This window comes from Pantherophis guttatus, chromosome 1 (assembly GCF_059756535.1).
Source record: "Pantherophis guttatus breed Tessera chromosome 1, ASM5975653v1, whole genome shotgun sequence".
Taxonomy (NCBI): domain Eukaryota; kingdom Metazoa; phylum Chordata; class Lepidosauria; order Squamata; family Colubridae; genus Pantherophis; species Pantherophis guttatus.
In genome coordinates this window covers 265,401,889-265,423,165 of record NC_142063.1, presented here as the reverse complement: position 1 = coordinate 265,423,165, position 21,277 = coordinate 265,401,889, and the positions used below count along the sequence as shown (strand labels likewise).

Genomic DNA, 21,277 nt, shown 5'->3' with positions numbered 1-21,277 from the left:
ACCTAAAAGACCGATGTTAGGAAGTAACCTTAATCTAGATATGGGAAGAGGGATGATTTATTAAAGGTTTTTGGCCAAACAAAGGATTGAATCAGTTGATTAGCAATGAGTATTTTAAGAACATAAATCAATTATTGATACAACAATATAATCCAAATGTTTCAGAAAAATCCAGTTACTTGGATGTTTAATAGATGCTGCATTTGAAGTAAAATCAATAATTCCATTTTATATAAAATTAAGAAATATAATGAAAATTAACATTGATAATAGTATATGTGACCCCTGGAATATGTAATAAGAATATCCAATCTTGGAAAATCAGCGATTCAAGCTCTAAATGACAAGTGTACTTTTTTTCACTTAGGGGTGAAATTATTTTTTGTTTGATGTTTACTGAATACTTTAAAAAGGATTATCTCAATTCCTGCACTGACATTACTGGAACTTTGAGGACTCTTTAACAATCTGGTCCTATTCTCTTTTGGCTCCCTTTAGGTCTCAATTTATGATGAATCTTTTTTTTTTAATTAGATTTATATGCCGCCCTTCTCTGGAGACTCAGGGCGGCTTACAATGCGTTAAGCAATGCGTTAAGCAATCTTAATACAATGTTGGACAAAAATACTATTGTTGAAGATATAAATGTGATGTTGAACTATTGATTGAATTTCATGTTCTATCAAGTCTGGAAATCAGCTAAGAGAATCATACTATGAAGGCAGAAAGAAAACAAGGCTGCAGGTGTCAAAAAAAGTAGATTCTTTGTTAATTTAAAAAATATATCTACAGTGTAGAAATGAAAAATGGAACATATTACTATAGTTCTTAGACTTAACAATAGGTTAACAATACTAAATTAGGCGCATATTCACAGTACAAGTAGTTATTTTTTTAAAAAAGTTCATACATATTACTTACTTTTGCCCAGTGGTGAAATCTAAAATTTGTTACTACCGGTTCTGTGGCCGTGGCTTGGGGAGGTAATGTGACTGGGTGGGCGTGGCCATTTTTTTTTAACTTTTAAAACCATTTTTTCTACAACCTGTTTGGCGAAGAGGTTGTTAAAAATGCTTTCAAAAAGCTCTGACAATCCCAGCTGAGTTGCCTGATCGGCAGAGGCTTTTTTTCTTTTAAATGCCTCTGACGATCAGGCAACTCACCTTGGATCGTCATCCTAGTTGTTCCGCTAAAGAAGCAAACACCTGTATTGTGCAGCTGATATAGGAAGATGCTGGAGGCAAATGATTGCTTTATTGACAAGGGCAAAGGCATCCTTTCATACGGCATAGAGGATGGCAGTGGTAAATCATTCCTGTATTTTACCAAGAAAACCACACAGATGGACAAGATAAAATAATTGACAGTATGGGGCAAATCGAAATGGACTGGAGTTCAGTCAGAAGATAACATTCTTTACTACTCCAGAGAGAAAAACAAGGAAGGAAGAGTGTTGGTTTCATCATCTGGAAAAATATATGAAGAATCGCATTGGCTACAATGCCATCAATGATTGAATAGTATCAGTTAGATTTGCAGACAATTCATCAATTATATATACAGACAATTGGCCAGGGGCTGATTATAGAAAATATCAAATATTCATGTGCAATGTACAAGTTAGGCTAAAGTGGAAGAAGAAAGCCAATCAGTTTCCATGATACTATGTTGATCATATATACCTACCAATTTCACGAATAACATCAGGAACAGAATGGGACTAAGTTTAGTTATAGGGATCAAACTAATGACAACAGATATAACAACCAGCCTTAGAATGTACAATAGCGTTGTATGTTGGATTTGCTTACCATTAAGAGTTGAGATATGGGAGGATGAGATTTATATTTACTAACTAATGTTATATTTTTAGGACTAAGATTGGACTTTTTGCTGACACCTGGATTACTTATTGGATTTGTCAACAGGTAGCTCTTGAGTTACAACCATAATGGAGCCTTCCCATTGCATTTGTAAATTGTGACAGTTGTTAATTGGGTCGCCCATGTGACCGATCTGATTTTACAACTTTTTTTGCAGTGGTCATTAAGTAACCACCATGGTCATTAAGTAAATTCTGCAGTCATTAAGCAAACCAAATAAATAAACAAATGCCAGGTTTGGGCAAAAGCATCATAAAATATAATCATGTGACCACAGGATGGTGCAAACAGCCATAAATGCTGGCCAGTTGCCAAGCGCTCGAAGTGCAGTCATGGAACTTCAAACCCAACCCGTAAGTATCCCTAGGGAGGTCTGTCACAGTGGTGAAAACTAAAATTTGTTACTATCAGTTCTGTGGGCGTGGCTAGGTGGGGGGGGGGTAATGTGACTGGATGGGCGTGGCCAATTTTTTTTTTTTTACTTTTAAAAGCATTTTTTCTACAACCTTTTGGCGAAGAGGTTGTAAAAAAGTGCTTTCAAAAGGCCCTGACGATCCCAGCTGAGTTGCCTGATCGGCAGAGACTTTTTCTCTTTTAAATGCCTCTGACGATCAGGCAACTCAGCTTGGATCATCAGAGGGGTTTTTTTTTCTTTTAAATGCCTCTGCCAATCAAGCAACTCAGCTTGGATCATCAGAGGCATTTAAAAGAAAAAAACCCTTTTTTTCTTTTAAATGCCTCTGACGATCCAAGCTGAGTTGCCTGATTGTTAGAGGCATTTTTTTTTTACTTTTAAAAGCTTTTTTTCAGCGGAAGAGGTTGTAGAAAAAATGCTTTTAAAAGGAAAAAAAAGCCTTTGATGATTGTATGGCTCAGCTGTGCATGGGGGGAGGGGATTTTTGCAACCGGTTCTCCGAACCACCCGCCTCCATCGCTACCGGATTGGGCAATCCGGTCTGAACCAGAAGCATTTCACCCCTGATCTGTCATAACTTCAAACAGTCATTAAGTAATGTATTATTATTTATTATTATGACTAAAACTTTTAATAAAAATTAAAAATTATTTCAGAAAATATTGACAATGAAGATAATGCCTTTTTGGATCAATTATCACAAGAAAGGAACCAACCCTCAAGAAATAAATTGCACTTGGTAGAGAAAGCCATGAAAAAGATAGTCAGATGCTGGGATATGCTATGCTTAAAAAGTTCAGGATGGTGCAGGCTATAGCTTTTGCTGTGACATTCTTTGGAAGTAAAAGTGGACTTAGAAAAAAGCAGGATAAAAAGTCTATTGATGCTTTTGAATTAGTGTTAGAGAAGACTCTTGAGAATATCATGGATAGCCAAGAAAATGAACAGATGGCTCATCAAACAAATCAATATAAAGTTCTCACTCCAGTATAAATGATCAGGCTCAAATGATCCTAATTATTTGGTCGCATAATACTGGAAGAAATAGAAGGAAAAAAAGAGAATGACCAGCAACAAAATGGATGGATTCCATTATGTTGGTGCGCCAAGGGAAGACCTGAAGGAACTGATTGAGGACAGATAGTCCTGGAGAAAACTCAAAGTTGTCACTAAGAGCTTTTAATATGATATTTTATACTGCCACTATCAAGATAAAGAAAAGCAAGATAGAAATATTTTGGAGGGGAAAAAAAGTAATTTATTATTTATTTGTCTTCCAGTTTCCTGTGGGAGATCATTGTTGCCATGCATTTAAACATTAACCTTACAATCCTGTAAAGTAGGATGGGTATCTAAAGTACATGCTCGGTTACACCAACACATGGCTGTTTTGTCAACTGCACCATGGATTAACAAAAAAGATTCAAATCAAGGTTTAACTCATTTTACAATTGTATTTGCTACAACGGAATTCTACGTTGACAAAGTCTGACTCAAAATAAACTCATCCTTTGCATCAAGGGGGAAAATATCACTTTTATGGTTTTAGACAAATCATTTTACATACATGGCATGGTGGCATAATAATTTTGCCCATCAGTTACAAAGCAAAATAAGTAATTATGTGGGATACCAAAGATTCTGACTACTATGAAACTACCATTTGGCTTTGACAATATTACTGGGTTTTGCATATACTTGGGAACATTAAAACTAGAAACGGTCTTTTAAAACCTCCTGCAGGCTGACATCTGCACCAGGTACAGAATACTGCATTTCCTTGTTTCCTCTGCCTCTTTGTATTTTAAGGGCCGGGGCCAGTCCAAGACATTAGCATCCCTGAAGTATATCAGCAGGTAGTTCTTCCTGTGATCGACATTAAGGTATAATATCTGTGTTATTAATGAAAGTAACAGAGAATCCCAAAACAAGCTGTCTCACCCAAGCTTTAGAGATACTTCCACCAAGAAAACTTTGCTGCCTTTTTTATGTTGCCCCAAACCAGTGGTGAAATCCAAATTTTTTTACTACCGGTTCTGTGAGTGTGGCTTGGTAGGCATGGTGTGGCTTGGTGGGCGTGACTTGGTGGTGTGGCAGGGGAAGGATACCACAAAATCTCCATTCCCACCACTCTGGGGCCACTCTGGGGCCAGGCAGAGGTGCTATTTGCCAGTTCTCCAAACTGCTCAAAATTTCTGCTACCGGTTCTCCAAACTGCTCAAAATTTCCACTACCGGTTCTCCAGAACCTGTCAGAACCTGCTAGATTTCACCCCTGCCCCAAACCTTCTATTTAGGGCAGCCGCCGCCACCCCACTCCTTAAAAGAAGGGTTACCTTTCCTTGAACTGCATGTGACAATTCTAGAAAAACCATTTTTATTGGCATGCATGGCCTAGTGACTGCTGGGTCTTTCCCACTATCTGCTGAACGATAGAAAATACAAACATTTGCTGTAGACACAGCTATAGAAGCCTCAAATATTCAGATAGTATTATCTTAATCTAGTGATTCAATCAATGCCTAACATTACAGAGCATATAGAGTAAATAGTATCCTCTACCCGGAACAATTAAAATATTAGAATGTTTCAAACAATTTCTGTTTTTATAAACTTAGCCACTTCTTATTTTTTTTGCCAAAGGCAGTATCTCTGTAAGCTTATAAACTTTTTATTGCTTTGCAGAGATGTAACAGTCCAGTAAAATAAATCACATTATCTGTTTCAAATTTGCGATTCAGAAATACTGAGTTGCACTTGAAAGCTAATAGCATCAATATGACTTACTGAAGGAAAAAAAAATAGCTAAATGCAATGAAATCTATTTGGACTGATATGTCATTTCAAAAGACCAGTGCTTAACAAAAAGAGATGTGATTGCTTTTCATACAAAAAAATATGAACAGTAGAAGATCATCAAATGAATTTGAGAATATATCAGAGCAAATAGGGAAGAACTCCCACACAACACACACACACACACACCAGAGTAAGATATCGTTGTCTGAGTTCATTGTTTGCTTTAGGCAAATTTTTTATTCCTGATATAACAAGTATTATATAAACACAAAAACTGCATCATTTTCAGATCTGATATTGTTTACGTTTCTCTTAAATTAAATGTGCTCATAATTTAAGGGCAGAATTTTGAAGCCACCGAGGAATAACACGTTGTCAACTTTAGCAAACAATCCTGATTCCAACTTTATGTGTAATTGGCTAAGACTGGATCATGGGATGTTTATGGTAACCATTTCCTCTCTCGCTCTTAAGGTAGAGAAGAGGTGGGAGTGCCTGTCACACAAATGCTTGGCAAGTGACATTTGTCAAGCTCTTAGACCAGATAATTGGAGGAAGATTGCTAAAACTGGCATTTCTCTGTAAATCACAGCTTCTGAATCTCATTCCTTTAAAAGAAAAAAAACAACCACCAATCAGCCACATTGCAAATGCACGAGAAACACCATAAGGAAAACTGACATTACAATAAAACTGTTTAAAAGAAACCGGGTAATTCTTCCTCTGAGCAGCACGAGTTGTGTTTAACCTAATAAAAGCCAGGCAAGTCATAAAAATGTAAATCTGAGGAGCCGTGAACCTGAACAGCAGAACGTGAAAAGGGCTGAACTATTCTGACTTACTTTCATCTCAGAAAGACGTTTCCATTCCTCTTGCTGTGTTGCAATTGGCTGACCGGATCACATGACCTTGACAACTAAAATAGAAAAGCTTCACAAGAGGGAGACTGAAGCAGCAGAATGCCGAGGAGTGAAAATGTGGAAGAGCTTCAAAAATCTGTATGACCCACAAACCAGATGGACCTGAACATGAAGAGTTTCCAAAAGACTCCCTGTCACATTCCAATACGCTCTCTCAGCAATATCTTTCTAAAATTCCTGCTGGAGCTCAACTTTCAGACTTATATTTGCCCCATCTGAATTTTGTATTCTTGTTGCAAAAGACATTTTGGAAGCTCTACCTCTTTATTGTCTCTCTGATGTTCATTGCAATTGTTACAGCTTAATTACACAGCACTCCAGGAGAAGCTACTCAAATTACAATCACTCAGACTATTGCAATTATTGCACAAACTCATGATTATTTGGTCTCCTTTTCTGCTTGTGAGAATGAGCAAATGACAAAAACTTCATATTTAATTAAATATTCTCTTTGGTAAAACTGCCCATTTATTGAGGTAATCTTTGGGAGGCTCCTCTGAATGTTCCAAGCAATTTTGAGGTAGATTGGTTGCAACCATGGAAGGATGTGGTTAAATTCTGAAACCTCCTTCCAAGAGATGCCCCATCACTGTTTAACTTCTTTGCAAAAAGTTATTAAGAAGTCTATGATAGTTAAGTTTTACTTCCTATTTTAATTAGTTACTGTTTCTAATATTTGTTAATCGCTAGATAATTATTCTCGCTGTTGTTTTGCATATTTTCCTGCAAATTAAGGATTTGTGAGAAGGTTAACTATTTGGTAAATAACTGGAGAATAAATTGGATAAAAGTAATTCAAACAGAATTAATTTAAAACTTATTCATGTTGAGATTTATTTTAAATTTGTACTGCACAAATTTTAAAAATGTATGAATGCATCCAAAATTGTTAAAGAATCACAACATACAGACAGACACCAGGGGTGGTATTCACTTACCTTCGCTACTGGTTCGCAAATTGAGCACACATACCTCCTCCATGCATGTGCAGAGCCTCCTGCAGCCGGCGCTACCGGATCGCACGATCCGGATAGAACCGGCTGAAATTCACCACTGACACACACCAAAAAAATTCATAACAAAAAGCTGATTTAGGAATTATAAATGGAACTCCAAAAACACTGACTGATTTTTCAAAAGGCTTTTTTGTGCGTGTGCATTCTAAAACAGACAAACAAAGCCACTTAATTTCAATGTGACAAGCTGTAGAGACTTTGGAAAAAGTGCAAAGAAGAGCAACTAAGATGATTAAAGGCCTGGAGACTAAAACATATGAACAGTGGTGGGTTTCTACTGTTTCGCCCCAGTTCGGGAGAGCCAGTAGCAGCGATGCTGAGCTAAGAGTGAACTGGTTCACTCCGACTGTCAGCTGGGCCCTCCCACCCGTCCCTGCGCTATACCTACCTACATTCAATCATTTTTAGCCCAGCTGATAGGCGCTGCAGAGCAGATTGCCGCACCTCAGCTGTTCTGAAATCCAATGCGCTTGTGCAAAATGCGAAGCGAACCAGTTGTAACACCGGTTGAAATCCACCACTGCATATGAATGGTTGCAAGGTTTGGCTAGTCTAGAGAAAAGAAAGGCTAGGGGGAACATGATAGCAATATTCCAGTATTTGAGAGACTGCCCCAAAGAGGAGGGGGTCAATTTATTTTCCAAAGCACCAGATGGCAGGACAAGAAACAATGGAAGCTAGCCAATTTGGAATTAAGGAGAAACTTCCTAACAGTGAGGACAATTAACCAATGGAACAGCTTGTCTTCAGAAGTTGTGGCTGCTTCATCACTGGAGGTTTTTAAGAAGAGACTGGACAGTCACTTGACTGAAATGGTATAGGATCTCCTGCTTGAGCAGGGGGCTGGACTAGAAAACCTCCAAGGTCCTTTGCAGCTCTATTCTGATTAATTGTATTAGCAAATTCTTATTGCAGATCAGCAGTGGTGGGTTTCTACTGGTTCGTCCAGGTTCGGGCAAACTGGTGGTGGCAGTGGCGGGAGGCTCTGCCTACCCACTCGAACGTCATCACGGACACTTTGCGCATGCGTAGAAGGTTCTGCACATGCGCAGAAGCACTGCGCGCGAGCAAAGCACACGCAAGCATTCCCGGTTCCGAACCGGTAGCAAAGGTAAGTGCAGATCAGGTATGGGTAGTCCTTGACTTATGACTGGTAACTTAGCAATCATTTAATGTTACGACAGACTGGGTGTACTTATGATCCAGTTCTGAAATTCTGATGCCTCCCTCCTGAAGTCATGTTGGGCACTTGGCAATGCAATGGTCCACAGTCACATGACTGTGTTTTATATCATTTTTATCTAAATATGGCATTTATTGGTTCACTTAACAACTGCAAAAGATCACCACAAAAAAGATCATAAAAGCAGGTAGGTCATGTGGCTTTATGACCCTCACAACTTATAATCATGATGACTGGATTCCATTCTGGTTGTAAATCAAGTACTATCTGTATAGCTTTCAGGATAATATAATACTTTTTTAGCAAATCCCTATACCTAAACAATCCATAGTGCTTGATAAAGTACCAGTCACCTTGAACAATATTAATAACCCTGCTGATACCAGCCTAAAACACAACCATAACAGAACAAGACTAAACCATATTGATCTTCAACAGCAGTTTGATTACTACCAACCAACATTAAATGTAGTCTAAATTGTATACAAACTCTTTTTTTTTGGCATATTAACCTCAATTTTAAAAAATATAAAATGGATTTCATATTGTTTAATGCAACCTTCCATTGATTTACCATTCAAGCTTGTTATTCAAAAGGATTGATAAAAACCGAAATCAAATTTACCAATTTCTCAGCAGAAGTTAATAGAATGCTGTCTCCTACTTCTGAAAAAAGCGGATAGTTTCATTTAGGAAACTATTTAAAAAACCTTAAGAAACTGCTAAAACTTACCTTAGATCTTAGAACAAACAACTCTCTATTTCTTATACGTCTGCTTTTTTGCTTCTCTCAAGATACTTAGCTCCCCTTATTTTAAATACAGTATGCAACTATTTCACCCTTGCTAGGAAGAGAGATAAAAATTTTATTTTCTAATTCTTTTTCTACATTTCAGTAAAGTCCCATGAAAATATAATATTCCTACTGATCATTTAACATTTTTCCCAAGAAAGGAAAAAGCAAAGAAGGTAAAGGTAAAGATTCCCCTCACACATATGTGCTAGTCATTCCCAACTCTAGGTGGCAGTGCTCATCTCCGTTCCAAAAGCTGAAGAGCCAGCGCTGTCCCAAGACGTTATGGTTATGTGGCCAGCATGACTAAATGCCAAAGGCACATGGAACTCAGTTACCTTCCCACCAAAGTGCATTTTTTTTACGTGCTTTCAAACTGCTAGGTTGGCAGAAGCTGGGACAAGTAACAGGAGCTCACCCCATTACGCAGCACTAGGGATTCGAACCGCTGAACTGCCGATCTTTCAATCGACAAGCTCACTGAGCCACTGAGTCCTGTAAAGAACAGTAGCTTCAGATTAGTATCTATCAAACCAATTCTGTGTGGGTACAGATGTAAACAGACCTATAATCCAAAGCACAGCATCCACTAGGCATTTATCTAGATTCAATTTCCTTAGTAGCTAGCTAAATATTTATCTACTATATAAATATCCCAAGTACTGTCTAGCCAAATGCAAGCTAAAATGTTCACGGGTTAAGTTTTGGGGTATTAACTTCATCTGCTTATGATACTCTACCTTTTGTACAGGAATCAAAGCAGTGATGTGTTGATAGTGCTACTCCAAAGTCACCAGCTTCTATGGTAGAAAGTGGACTTGAAAGACATCTTCTCTTCACCCACTTAAAAAAATGTTTGTTCCTTATTTGAAAATTAAGCTTTCCCTTGAAGTTCCATTGAATTCAGTGAAGGAATTAAGCTTAGAATTTAAAAGGTTGTCACTGAAATAAATTGAACTCATTCTGTTGTTCTTTTAGGATGAATTATACCTATGAATAATTTTATATTTTTTTTATTTATTTATTTTTATATGCTGCCCTTCTCCGGAGACTCAGGGCGGCTTACAATGCATTAAGCAATAGCCTTCATACTTTTGTATATTTTTTATACAAAGTCAGCTTATTGCTCCCACAAACCGGGTCCTCATTTTACCCACCTTAGAAAGGATGGAAGGCTGAGTCGACCTTGAGCCTGGTGAGAATTGAACTCGCAGTAATTGCAGGCAGCTGGATGTTAAATGCTGCCTTAGTAGGAGGCATTAGCCTCCTACGCCACTCAGGCTCCTGAGAGTTATTATAGATAACTGAGTAGTTACAGTAGGCAGTTACAATAGAGAACTCTGATCCCCTATCCATGGCTTTTGAGATTGCTATCAGATCTTATTTTGAATGTGTCATCTCTGTCCTTGGCCCATTGCACGCTATCATGTGTCTCTCTCTTATGGTTGTTTACTCAAAAATTAATTCTTTCTCTGACTTCATCCACAGATTTCTGAGACTAGCAAGGATTCCAAAAGCTTATAAAGCATGCTGGCTTGGAAATTCTGGGAATTGGAGTCCACACAACTTGAAGTTGCCACGGTTTAGAAACATTGTTCTAGAGCCATGATAGTGAACCTATGGCATGCGTGCCAGAGGTGGCACGCAGCACCCTTACTGTGGGCACGTTAGCCGTCACCCCAGTTCAGCTCTGCCATGCATGCACGCATGCCTCCTGCTGGCCAACTGGTCTTTGGGTCTCTGACACACACGTATGGGGATGGGGCCTGTGCGGGGGGGCGTGTGTGCATGCATGGGGGTGGGGTGCATGCGGGGGCATACGCATGTGCATGAGGTCATGCACACACATGCATGGGGTGAGGTGCATGCGCAGGGGGTGGGGCGCATGCATGCCTTGCATTTTGGGGATTCGGGCATGCGTACTTTGGGCATTCGGTCCGGAAAAGGTTAGCCATCACTGTTCTAGAGGCAGATGTGGGCTGCTACCGGTTCACACCAGTTCTCCCGAACCGGATGTTCATTTTCTGAGCAGTTCAGAGAACCGGTTGTTGGAAGAAATCTTTTCCCACTTTACAGGGCTAATCCTGCAAGGGAGGTAGGAAGGAAACATTCTGGTATGCCTGTATTTCTAGCCTAATCTTTATCATAATTTCACTGCTGCTTTAAGGGTTTTCAGAAACTGCTTCTGGGTTAAGCTTGTTATATTGTAAGCCTTATGCCGAGACTTTCTGTCTGTAGACTCAGCTTTTCCAGAGCCCCTACCCCCCCCACCCCGGAGTTTTTTGTGGTACTTTTATTCCTGGTGCTTGACTTTTTTAAAGATTGTTTTAAGCTTTTTGGAGTATACTTCCAACATGGCTGGAACAACTATTTACAGAAGGGTTGGTACAGCCATAGAAGAAGTGGCTGAGAGGTAGGATGCAAGCTTGGCATTCTGTCTGATTTTTTTTACTGCCTTTCTGGGGGCATGTGACATTTCCTTAAATCTGGATGATTACCTAAGGATATCTTGTGAGATGAGTGAGACCAGCTGCTATCATTAAGTGGTACAAATGGATCTAATTATTGCTTCTCCTGGGTCGGAAACTGTGCTTTGTCAATTCACTGAGCACAGGAGTCTCTTGTCTATGGAGATTCTTCAGTCATCCAGGTCATGGTTGTCCCAAAGGTGCTTTTTTCAAGAGGTAACTGGACTTTCTTGGTTTCCAGAAAATCCAGTTGCCTCTTGAAAAGCACCTTTGGGACAGGAGTCTCTTGCATTGCTTCGGAGCGGGCAAGGCACATGATTGCTCACTGATAATAAGTGGAGCCTCCTTCCAGTTTGTTTTAGTTTTCTCTCATCATAATATGGCATAGTAACATGGCACTAATTGTAGAAAGTTAACACCTACCCCTCTCCTAGAAGAATGAAATATTTTGAGAAATATTAAAAATGAAGAATATATTTCCCTGAATGAGAAATGGAGAAACATGTTTTCTTAGAGGGAGAAAGCAACCCCCACCTTCCTTAATAGCCCACAGAAGATGTCAGCACTTAAGAGTTAAAGAGATAGATAGCTATGTTCATAGGCAAAAATTCCCTGCAGCACTCAAGATGTTAATTTGTTAATTTGTCTCTTTAGCTTGGCATTTTGTAGCCCAAATATGCCCAACCACTTTCTAGAGAGCTTAAATGACCTCTCTGCTAAAAGATTTCAGTTTATGAGCAAGTAACTTGGCTGTTGATAGTTATCCTCGTATTTTAACTATTTTAATTCCTCAATGTTATCTGGCAACCTGCCTGATTTGTAATTCCAGGTTGCAGGTATTGCTGAGGAAAAGAAAGGTATTCAGAAAGAATGGTTTAGGTTGCCCTGTTTGAAGTTAAAAAGGCTTTTAAAAGGGCCTGTTTATTGATTTATTTAATAGGCTGCTCAACTCGCTGTCAGCGACTCTGAAAATTGTAAAAGTAACTTTACAATCCTTAGAGTCCTTGCCCTTACACACTATTGTAGTGTCCCTATGGTCAGATGCTCTGGTTTTGCTAATTGTTTTCTTCCAAAAGTGTCACTGGAAAAATTCCAGAAATGATGGATATAATTTCAAATATCTAAATTTGAAATATTTGTGGAGGCATTAAATATGAATCAAAATCACTAGCAATGTTTGAATGTGCAAATAGCAGGAAACTACTGTTCGCATTTAATATTTAACTTGTCCACGCTTGATGTTATCCAACTCTGAGTTCCCTGATACTTGTAAGCTTACTCCTGACAGTTTAGCCATTTGGATTTCAATTTCATTACTGTTTATGCTTTTACCCTGGTTTATTGCTATTGCAGCACATTTCTCTAAGCCAAATTCTACTGCTATATCTGTACTAAAAATTCTTAGTGTTTGTCAAGTTTCTTCTACTGTTCTACTATTGTTTTGGGGCCTTCCATTTTCATAATTTTTTTTTAATCTCTTCCAGTTCTGCATCCTGAATAATTTATTTCTGGTCATGAATCTCTTTTGATCTGCTAAATGTTGTTCAGTGATAATGTCCCGATAAAGTCTTTTCCACAGTTCAAACATTTAAGGACGCCCACTTTGTATGTTGTGATTTATAATAAGCGGCTGTAATGTTACAATTTTCGAACACAGTATACTTTTGTGTTGTCTATGGTTATTCTTCTAATCATCTTACAGATAAAAGCCCTGGTTGCCCAGCCGTACCTCTTGAGTCCTGTTGCCCACTTGCTGACAGATGTCCAGAAACTCTAATATTTGATGCGACGGATCTGGTATAAGATTCTTTTTCTGTTTTCCATCAACCATATTAAATGAGTTGATGGATACATAGTCTGACTTATTTGCTAAGACCTGTCTAATGTAGCGATCCTTCTGGTAGAATAGTCTACCACCAGCATAGCTCTCAATCTCACCAAAACCTCACAAGCCCCCCATCAAGCAAGGCTGTAGCATTGTTATTAAGATTATGATTGGTTGCACAGTCAGCCAGATGTTTAGACCGGATTTGACATTTTTAGCCACCTATCAAGTCCTTCCCAAGGACATGGGATAGAAGATGTTGTTATACGATGGTATTAAAAGTATCATTGCAGGATGTAAGCTGTTCCAAGTAAAGGTGCCTTTTGCAATTGATTGATGGTGATTTTGTCAATGCTGATGGTGTTCAAGTGTTGCTCCAGTTTTTTGGGAATTGCTATTGAATATTGCTATATTACTATTGGTACTATCTTTAGTGTTGCTGTTGTTGTTATTGTTATACTTTTATTCATTAAATATGAAACTCAGTCAACTGAACATTTAAAAATGTATCACAAATATTATTGACTGGCTCTGATGGTTGATACGGGTTGCTTCCAGCATCCTAGGTATCGACCAAGTATTATCTCTTTTATTCATTAAACATGTATTATTATTATTATTATTGTTGTTGTTGTTGTTGTTATTATTATTATTATTATTGATTTAATCTTCAATTTGATTCACAGTTTGGGACTGGTAAAAACATAACAGTTCAAGTCCTAACCAAGAACCTAAATGCTACTAAGGTAACATCTGAGTATATAGGCAGTTCCGAGTAAGGTGGCTTTTTGCAAAGTCAGACTATTCAGGTCTGATAAGTTCACAATTTCCATCAGCTGGGACTTGGGAGGCAGAAAATAGATGGGGATGGGGCCAGTCAGAAATTTTACTACCGGTTCGCTGAACTACTCAAAATTTCCGCTACCAGTTCTCCAGAACTGGTCAGAACCTGCTGAAACCCACCTCTGGTAGTACCAATACAGTGGGTATTTGCCATAGTCATTGTATTTCTATTTGTAGGTCTTTGTACTTTGTTATCTTCTCCAGTTCTTTCTCTTCTATTCTGCTGTCTTCAGGCACTGCTACATCCACCATCCAGACTTTTTTGTCTTTCTTATTGATGATTGTTAAGTCCAGGGTGCTATGTGGCAGGTGCCTGCTGTCTGAATCCTGCCACTCTTGTCTAATTGTTTCCTAAGCAGCATCTCTCCTTCTCTTTATTCAAGGCTAATAAGGCATTCCATTACAACAACTCAGTGAGTTATAATAGGGCAGGAAGCTGTGCAACATCTGTCCACTGCTATGATTCTCCTGCTGTTTGATTTGCAGAGACTCCATTTCATGTGTTAGTTAAACATAACCTAATAAAACCAAACACCTGAAAAATTATTACTTCTCCATTCTTAGTGTTAGCATTCACCCACTGATTTAAATATGCTGCTGGGAATACATTCATACATATTTTTTACTCCCATCTGTTCTGCTGAAACGAGAACCTACATCTTCTATTAAAATATATGTGCATATGCTTGAAACCTTTTTTCTAAGTCACTTCCATGTGTGAACCATATTGGAAGTTATTGTCTAATGCTGTGATAAAAAAAAATGGATATTTTTTTTATCCCACCTAACTCATTTACTCTTCATTCCATCTAACTTAAGCAGCTAAAAGGATCTATTCCCATCTACATTTTGCCATGCATGCAGAGCAGGAGTGAAATTTGACCGGATCAGACCGGATCGGGCAATCCAGTAGGGACGATTTGAATTGGTTCGCCCAACCAGTAAAAATCACTCCTAGTTGGCCACGCCCATGCCCACCCGCCCATCCGCTCGCTGCTCACCCGTTCCAGCTGCTTGCTCGCCCCTTCCAGCCTCTACAGAAAATGTCACCTTTTTGGAGGAGCATTGGAATAGATTGCAGAAAGATATGAGGGTTTTTTTTTAAACCCAAGCTTAATTAGGGCAGGAAGCAATATGAACAGCAGCAATAGGTTAGTTTGGGGGTGGATTAAAGAACATCTCGCTCTCTAGCCACAATTTATCTCTATTGCATAGGAAAATTTCGCTCTGCAAATGTGCTGGATCATTTCACTAGAATTTACTCTTAACTGCTGGTCTATATAGAACTTAAAAAGGAAACTGCAAAACTAGGAGGTGAGACAATTATAGGGGCAGGACAAACAGTGGTCCCTGTCCTGAATTTTATAGCTACCAAAGCTTCCAGGTTTGAAATCCCCTAATGACTGCTTTCCTGCAACACAATATTTAATTTAATCTGCCATATTGCAGATGGCAGTGGATATTTAACTTTGGACTTAGAAGCTAAACACAACTGGTTTTTGTGGTGGTAATGTGAAAGACCATTATATTTTGAGGAGTTTAATGACATATTTCAATTTCTCCTTCATATTAAAAAGAAAAAGTCTAATGGTTTGGAACTTATTCTAAAGCCAACCTGATTGTTTTTTCGCTCTTGCTGGCAAAATAAAGGAAAAGGCAGGATGGAATCTTCACATAGCTGCACATCTGAGACAATCTCAGATTTTTGGTTCCCACCCCAGAGCCATGTGATGCCCAGTCAAAGTCACGTCTTGCAATCTCATGACTATGGAAGCAGGGCCATGAAATCACGGCGCCAGGTTTTGATAAAACAACAACAACAACAACCTTAAGTTGTCATTTGGAAGCTTTTGCACAGAACCTAGCATTAGATACTATGGAAATTGGCCACCCTTGGGGTATCTCTGCTGCCATTATTAAGGAGCTCCTGACAACGTATAAGAGATTTGGGTATCATTTTTCTTAGTAAGTATGCTTATTATATTATGTTTGCTTGAGTTAATAATAAAGCTTGAAATCTCTATATTAGCTGCTGTGCTTATTGTGTCTGGATCCCAAAGAACAAATTGCCTGGGCATCCAATAAGTGCCCTGACACTTGGCAAAACAAATACTTAGATGGTAAACTATCAAGCTGACTGAAAGTAGACTGGTAATTTTTTTTTAAAAAAAAAAAGCATTTTGGGAAAAAGCAAGAGCAAACTACTTTAGAACTATTGCCAAAATGCCCAAGAATTTACCAGGAGTCAAGAGTTTTCAGTTCCAAAACAAAAGCTAAAATAAGCTTCTACTAAGCTCACCACATCTATTCTGAGTTTCAAAAAATTTCCCCAAACACCATCCGAAATGATGTGAACATTCTGAAGTGACCTTTCTACTGCCCCCACGGGCCAGAAAGTAATAATAGAAAGCAGACCCTGCCCAGATCAAAATCCTTTGCCTGCTTCTGTTCTATAATTTCAGAGTGGACTTTCAAAGTGCTGTTTTCTCTGAACAGCATTTTTAGAGAAAGCCTCAAGACAAGTTAAAATAAGAAAACCCACAGAACACAGAGGGTTGTTTGAAAGCTCTCTCTCTTGCTCTCTTGGATGAACTGGCCATTCTGAGTTCAATTTTCAAAATCAAGGATTATAAGAAATGAAATTAAGGATCCACCAAATGGTTAGACTCAGCAAAGCAGAAAATAGGTACTTGTTCGACTGTCAACGTTTCCCCTCCCCGCCCCCCAGGTTTAAGGGAATGAAAAGTTTCTATCTACCATACTTTTCAGAGTATAAGACACACTTTTTTCTCCCCTAAAAGAGAGTGGAAATGTTGGTGCGTCTTATACATCGAATACAGCCATTTTTGGCCTCCCGAAACCCCGCCACGCACATCCTGTTTTTGCACAAAAACGGCACACACAGACGGTTTGGGAGGCCTTCAGAGTGCTCCTGGAAGCCAGGGAGGGCAAAAACAGGACACATGAGGGGTTTGGGAGGCCAAAATGGGCCCGTTTTTTTGTGAAAACGGGACACTCAGAGGGTTTGGTAGGCCTGCAGAGTGCTCTTGGGAGCCAGGGAGGGCAAAAACCAGAAGCGTGGAAGCCAAAAACTTTTTTTTCTTGTTTTCCTCTTTTTGTACATTTTTTTTGTAGTTTTTGTACATTTTCAGCACTATCCAATAGCCTGTGATGTATGCTAACCATGTCATTTTTAAAAAAAATATACACGTGCTTACTCATAGTAAACAAAAGAAAAACTGCTGAAAAATGCTCTTCCACATAATACCAGAAACATTTATGCAAACACACTTTCTAATTAAGTATCATATTGCTTTCAAGCTATACTGCTAACCATAAAGCTCTTGTTTTCGGCCAGAGGATTTCCTGTGCTCCGAGCAGACAGTGTTTTGTTTCGTTTTATTGCTTAACCTTTGAAATTGTCATGCACTTTGTTCTAAACTCAGACTAGTCATAGACAAACTTATGAACTCCTCAGCAATAAAATATATGAGGGAAATACTTCAAATGATATCCATAAGTATTTAGAAGTAGCAGGCAGAAACAGGCCAATTTATAAGAATCTGGAGTGATATCTGTGTTTGCAGGCCTTAAAGCTTTTTTTAGCCAACACCTCTCTCCTGATAGAAGGAGCAATTGTTATTATTCTTGAATGCACTGTGTAAAATTAGCAACACATAGGACCAAATTAAATGTGATGGAGCATGTATCTCTCCTATTCAACATAAAGCTGGAGACCGCTAGCTAGCTAGCTAGAGAAGGAAGATAAAGGGACTTTCTATTACAGGTGCAAAAAAACAGCTTTTTGTGCACTATGATTTGTAGAAATGAGTTGGAAAAAAATGTTAAAGCAAACAACACTCCACATATGAGGGAAGGGGAAGGAAAGGTCCATCATAAAGGCTGAAAACTTTGTATGATTCTGATACAGCCATACAAATGGAGATAGAATAATGAAATAAATGAATTTTCTTTATAAACTCTACTGCCTATTCTACACCTGCCTTCTATTACCTAAGCAAAACATTTTACATTAGCTTTTTTAGAGTTCATTCTGATATTTTCATTCTATTTTATGACAAAATTTATTAATTATATTTCAGTTTTCTAGCACATTATCTGGCCCACCCAATTTTGTGTCATCTGCTAATTTGTTAATCCTTCACTTCCCTTTTCATTCAAGTAATTAATAAACACATTGAAGAGTACAGGAATTTGGAAAAACTTTGTGGTGACCCATTGTCCCCATACTCCAGTTTGATGAGGAACAGATGATAACATCATGAATACGATTTTTGAACCAGTTGTAGATCCACTTATCATGCCATCTAACCTATGCTTAACTAACTTATCAATCAAAATACCATGGGCTACTGAAATTAAATATATTATGAGGGGTGATTAATGCCTGTAGGAAGTTAGCACTCACCCCTCTCCTAGAAGAATAAAATATTTTAGGAAATATTAAAAAAGGCAGAATATTATATTTTCCCGGATGAGAAATGGAGAAACATGTTTTAAAGACAAAGCAGCTTCCTGCCTCCCCCCACCTTTGTCAATGGACCATCATCTGCAACACAAAGGACCCATCCAGCAACAGAAACTCCCCACATGGCACCTGGGAAGATTACATCAGCCAGCAAGGTTAGCTAAGACCCTTGCCCCCTGGAAATCTCACAACCAATCAGGATACATTTCTTATACAGGAACAAGAAACTCTGAGGTGGGGCACAACAGAGGGCATAAAACCAAGGCACTCCCAGCATCTCGGGCTTCTTTTTTCTACTCAGGAACTCAAGCCATGTCATTCTGCTCAGGAACTCAAGCCATGTGCTCCTGTTCAGAAACTCAAGCCATGTGATTCCTGTCCACCATTAAACCATCTTTCCAAGCAGTCTCCATGTTTCCAGTGTCTTTTTCCCCACTTGGAAGTGAACCTAGATGGACATTTCTTCCAACATGCCTTTGGTGTAATAATGATGCTCTTAAAAGTTCTGACATGTTCTTTAGTATCTATTCTGTTGCATGCCAGACGTTAATAATGAGAAAAGCTATACTAAGCGAAACCTGCAGTGAGTATTCATCTGTGTGCTTTAAACAATGTGATGTGATTCAATTTTTGACTGCCCTCCAATTGAAATTTGCTATCAAATGCAGATTGTTTATAATAACAACTATATTGATCTAAATACTAAAAATCTCTGGGCCAACACCCCCTCCCCCTGTGAACCAGGATGAGCTGATTTGTCTTATCAAGAACAGAAAGAGTGACTGACCTTTGATAGCAACTAACAAGTTTCACTTGAGAAAGGTTAATGAACTTATTAAAGACAATTGGTGGATCACCCAAAGGGAATGTGCTGTCAGACTTGACATTTCACATATTCACATAATATGTGGGTCATATGATGTTCTTCAGTACCAGAAGGTTTGTCTAAGATGAGTTTTTCATATACTGATGGCAAAAATGAAAATTTCTAGAGTTGAAATTTACCAGCAATTATCACAACCCAAGCATGATGGTGAGAAATTTTTCACGGCATTGTGAAACAAAACAGCAAAACAGGTTCATTACTTTGAAACAGAAATGAAAAGTAAGTTCGTTTTTATATCATCATGAAGTTTCTCCTGCAGGAAAAAGAAGCCAAAACGTGGACTTTGGCAGGAAAGCTGTAGTCTTTGTGTCATATGGACAGCAATGTCAGCAATGTACAATCCTGAATAGGATTCATACCCCACATGGCATCTGCTGGGATGAATGGAGCATACTATCCTCCCTCGGTATGACTGTGGGGTACCACATCAAACTATAGATCACATCATGATCAGCTGTAAGCTGAGGGTATCTACCAGTCCAGTATCTGATTTTTTTTAATATAAACGATGCTATGCTTCAATAGACATTGGTATTTGAACATAGAACTTTTTAACATTTACATTTTATTGTGTTTTATTGATCTAGATGAAATGCTAGTCCATGTATGATATGCCATACAATCAATCAAGCAAGCAAGCAAGCAATAGGTACTCATTGTACTACATTTCAATACCCAAAACACTGAAACAAACAGAATCACAAGACAGAGACAGCTGTGAAGTTGGCTTTCATCAACTTACCACCCCCATTATACAATCCATACTTGGCACCACATATCTTCCATTGTTTTTCCACTATAGTTAGGGCAATCAGTAAATTTAAATAAATAAATAAATTTTAAGGAATATCTTCATAGCGTCCATGTCACTCAAATAAAGAGCTGGAAATGATTGTCTGGACCTGGCTAAAGAGACAAAACGTGAAATTCTTTCATAAAAGCTTCAAGAAGATTGCCCATCATTGTAAAGGTGTGTGGCAAATTGTGGTAATTACAGGGGGAAGTACATAGGACTTGTTTCAAGAATTATTTTCCTGTTTCATTTATTAAAATATTGCTATTTAAAATAAAGATCTCAAAGAGTTATTTTTCATTCATCCTTCATATATCTATAACATTCTCCTAATCAGTTAAGGAATTTAATTAAATCCTGAGAATGTTCACAATACTTCATTACACCAAGATTAAGTTCATTCATAACAACTTCCTTCCTTCCTTCCTTCCTTCCTTCCTTCCTTCCTTCCTTCCTTCCTTCCTTCCTTCCTATAATCTGATATCAGCTGTAAAAGTCTCCTTCATGAATTATGTTTTATTAAAATATAAAGTTATCTAGATTAAAATCTATTTTAAATCATTTTTGAGCATTATTTTGAAATTCAAATAATAAGAAAACATGAAAAATAATAAGGTATTGGAAAATAAAATTTTATGTTTCATGGTTATTTCTTTGCTTGCTTTCTAACTCGATGCACATAGGAATATTAACTGAGACTTCGTGCAGCTAGTGAAACAAGATTGACAAAAAGAAAGAAGCAGGGACTGTAACAAGGGAACTTGCTGTCAGGGTTCCAACCAATGCCCTAATTAAATCATGAACCTCAAGCCAAGCTTCAAAAGAAATCCAGTTATTTATTAGGAACTTCATGTCTGCACATTTCAAGTGAAGCCAACTCTGACCCCACTTAATTTACGTTCCGGGTCTGACCCTGTTTCCCTCATTCCCCCAAGGTGTGTCATTCGTCACATTCTCCAAGGAAG

The 21,277-nt window shown here is 38.3% G+C and overlaps 1 protein-coding gene across 2 annotated transcripts in view; it reads right to left on the bottom strand.

The window, feature by feature from the left end:
- ESR1 (estrogen receptor 1) overlaps positions 1–21,277 on the bottom strand; it is a 230,329-nt gene that overhangs the window by 195,402 nt on the left and 13,650 nt on the right. The window contains exon 1 of one of the 2 annotated variants that reach the window (XM_060692286.2): positions 5,939–5,991. The exons of the other annotated variant lie outside the window; for it this stretch is intronic. Within the exon in view, the coding sequence (XP_060548269.2) occupies positions 5,939–5,944 (6 nt within the window). The 5' untranslated portion in view covers positions 5,945–5,991. Of the gene's footprint in view, positions 1–5,938; positions 5,992–21,277 lie in introns of those variants that run through there. 2 annotated transcript variants of the gene reach the window in all.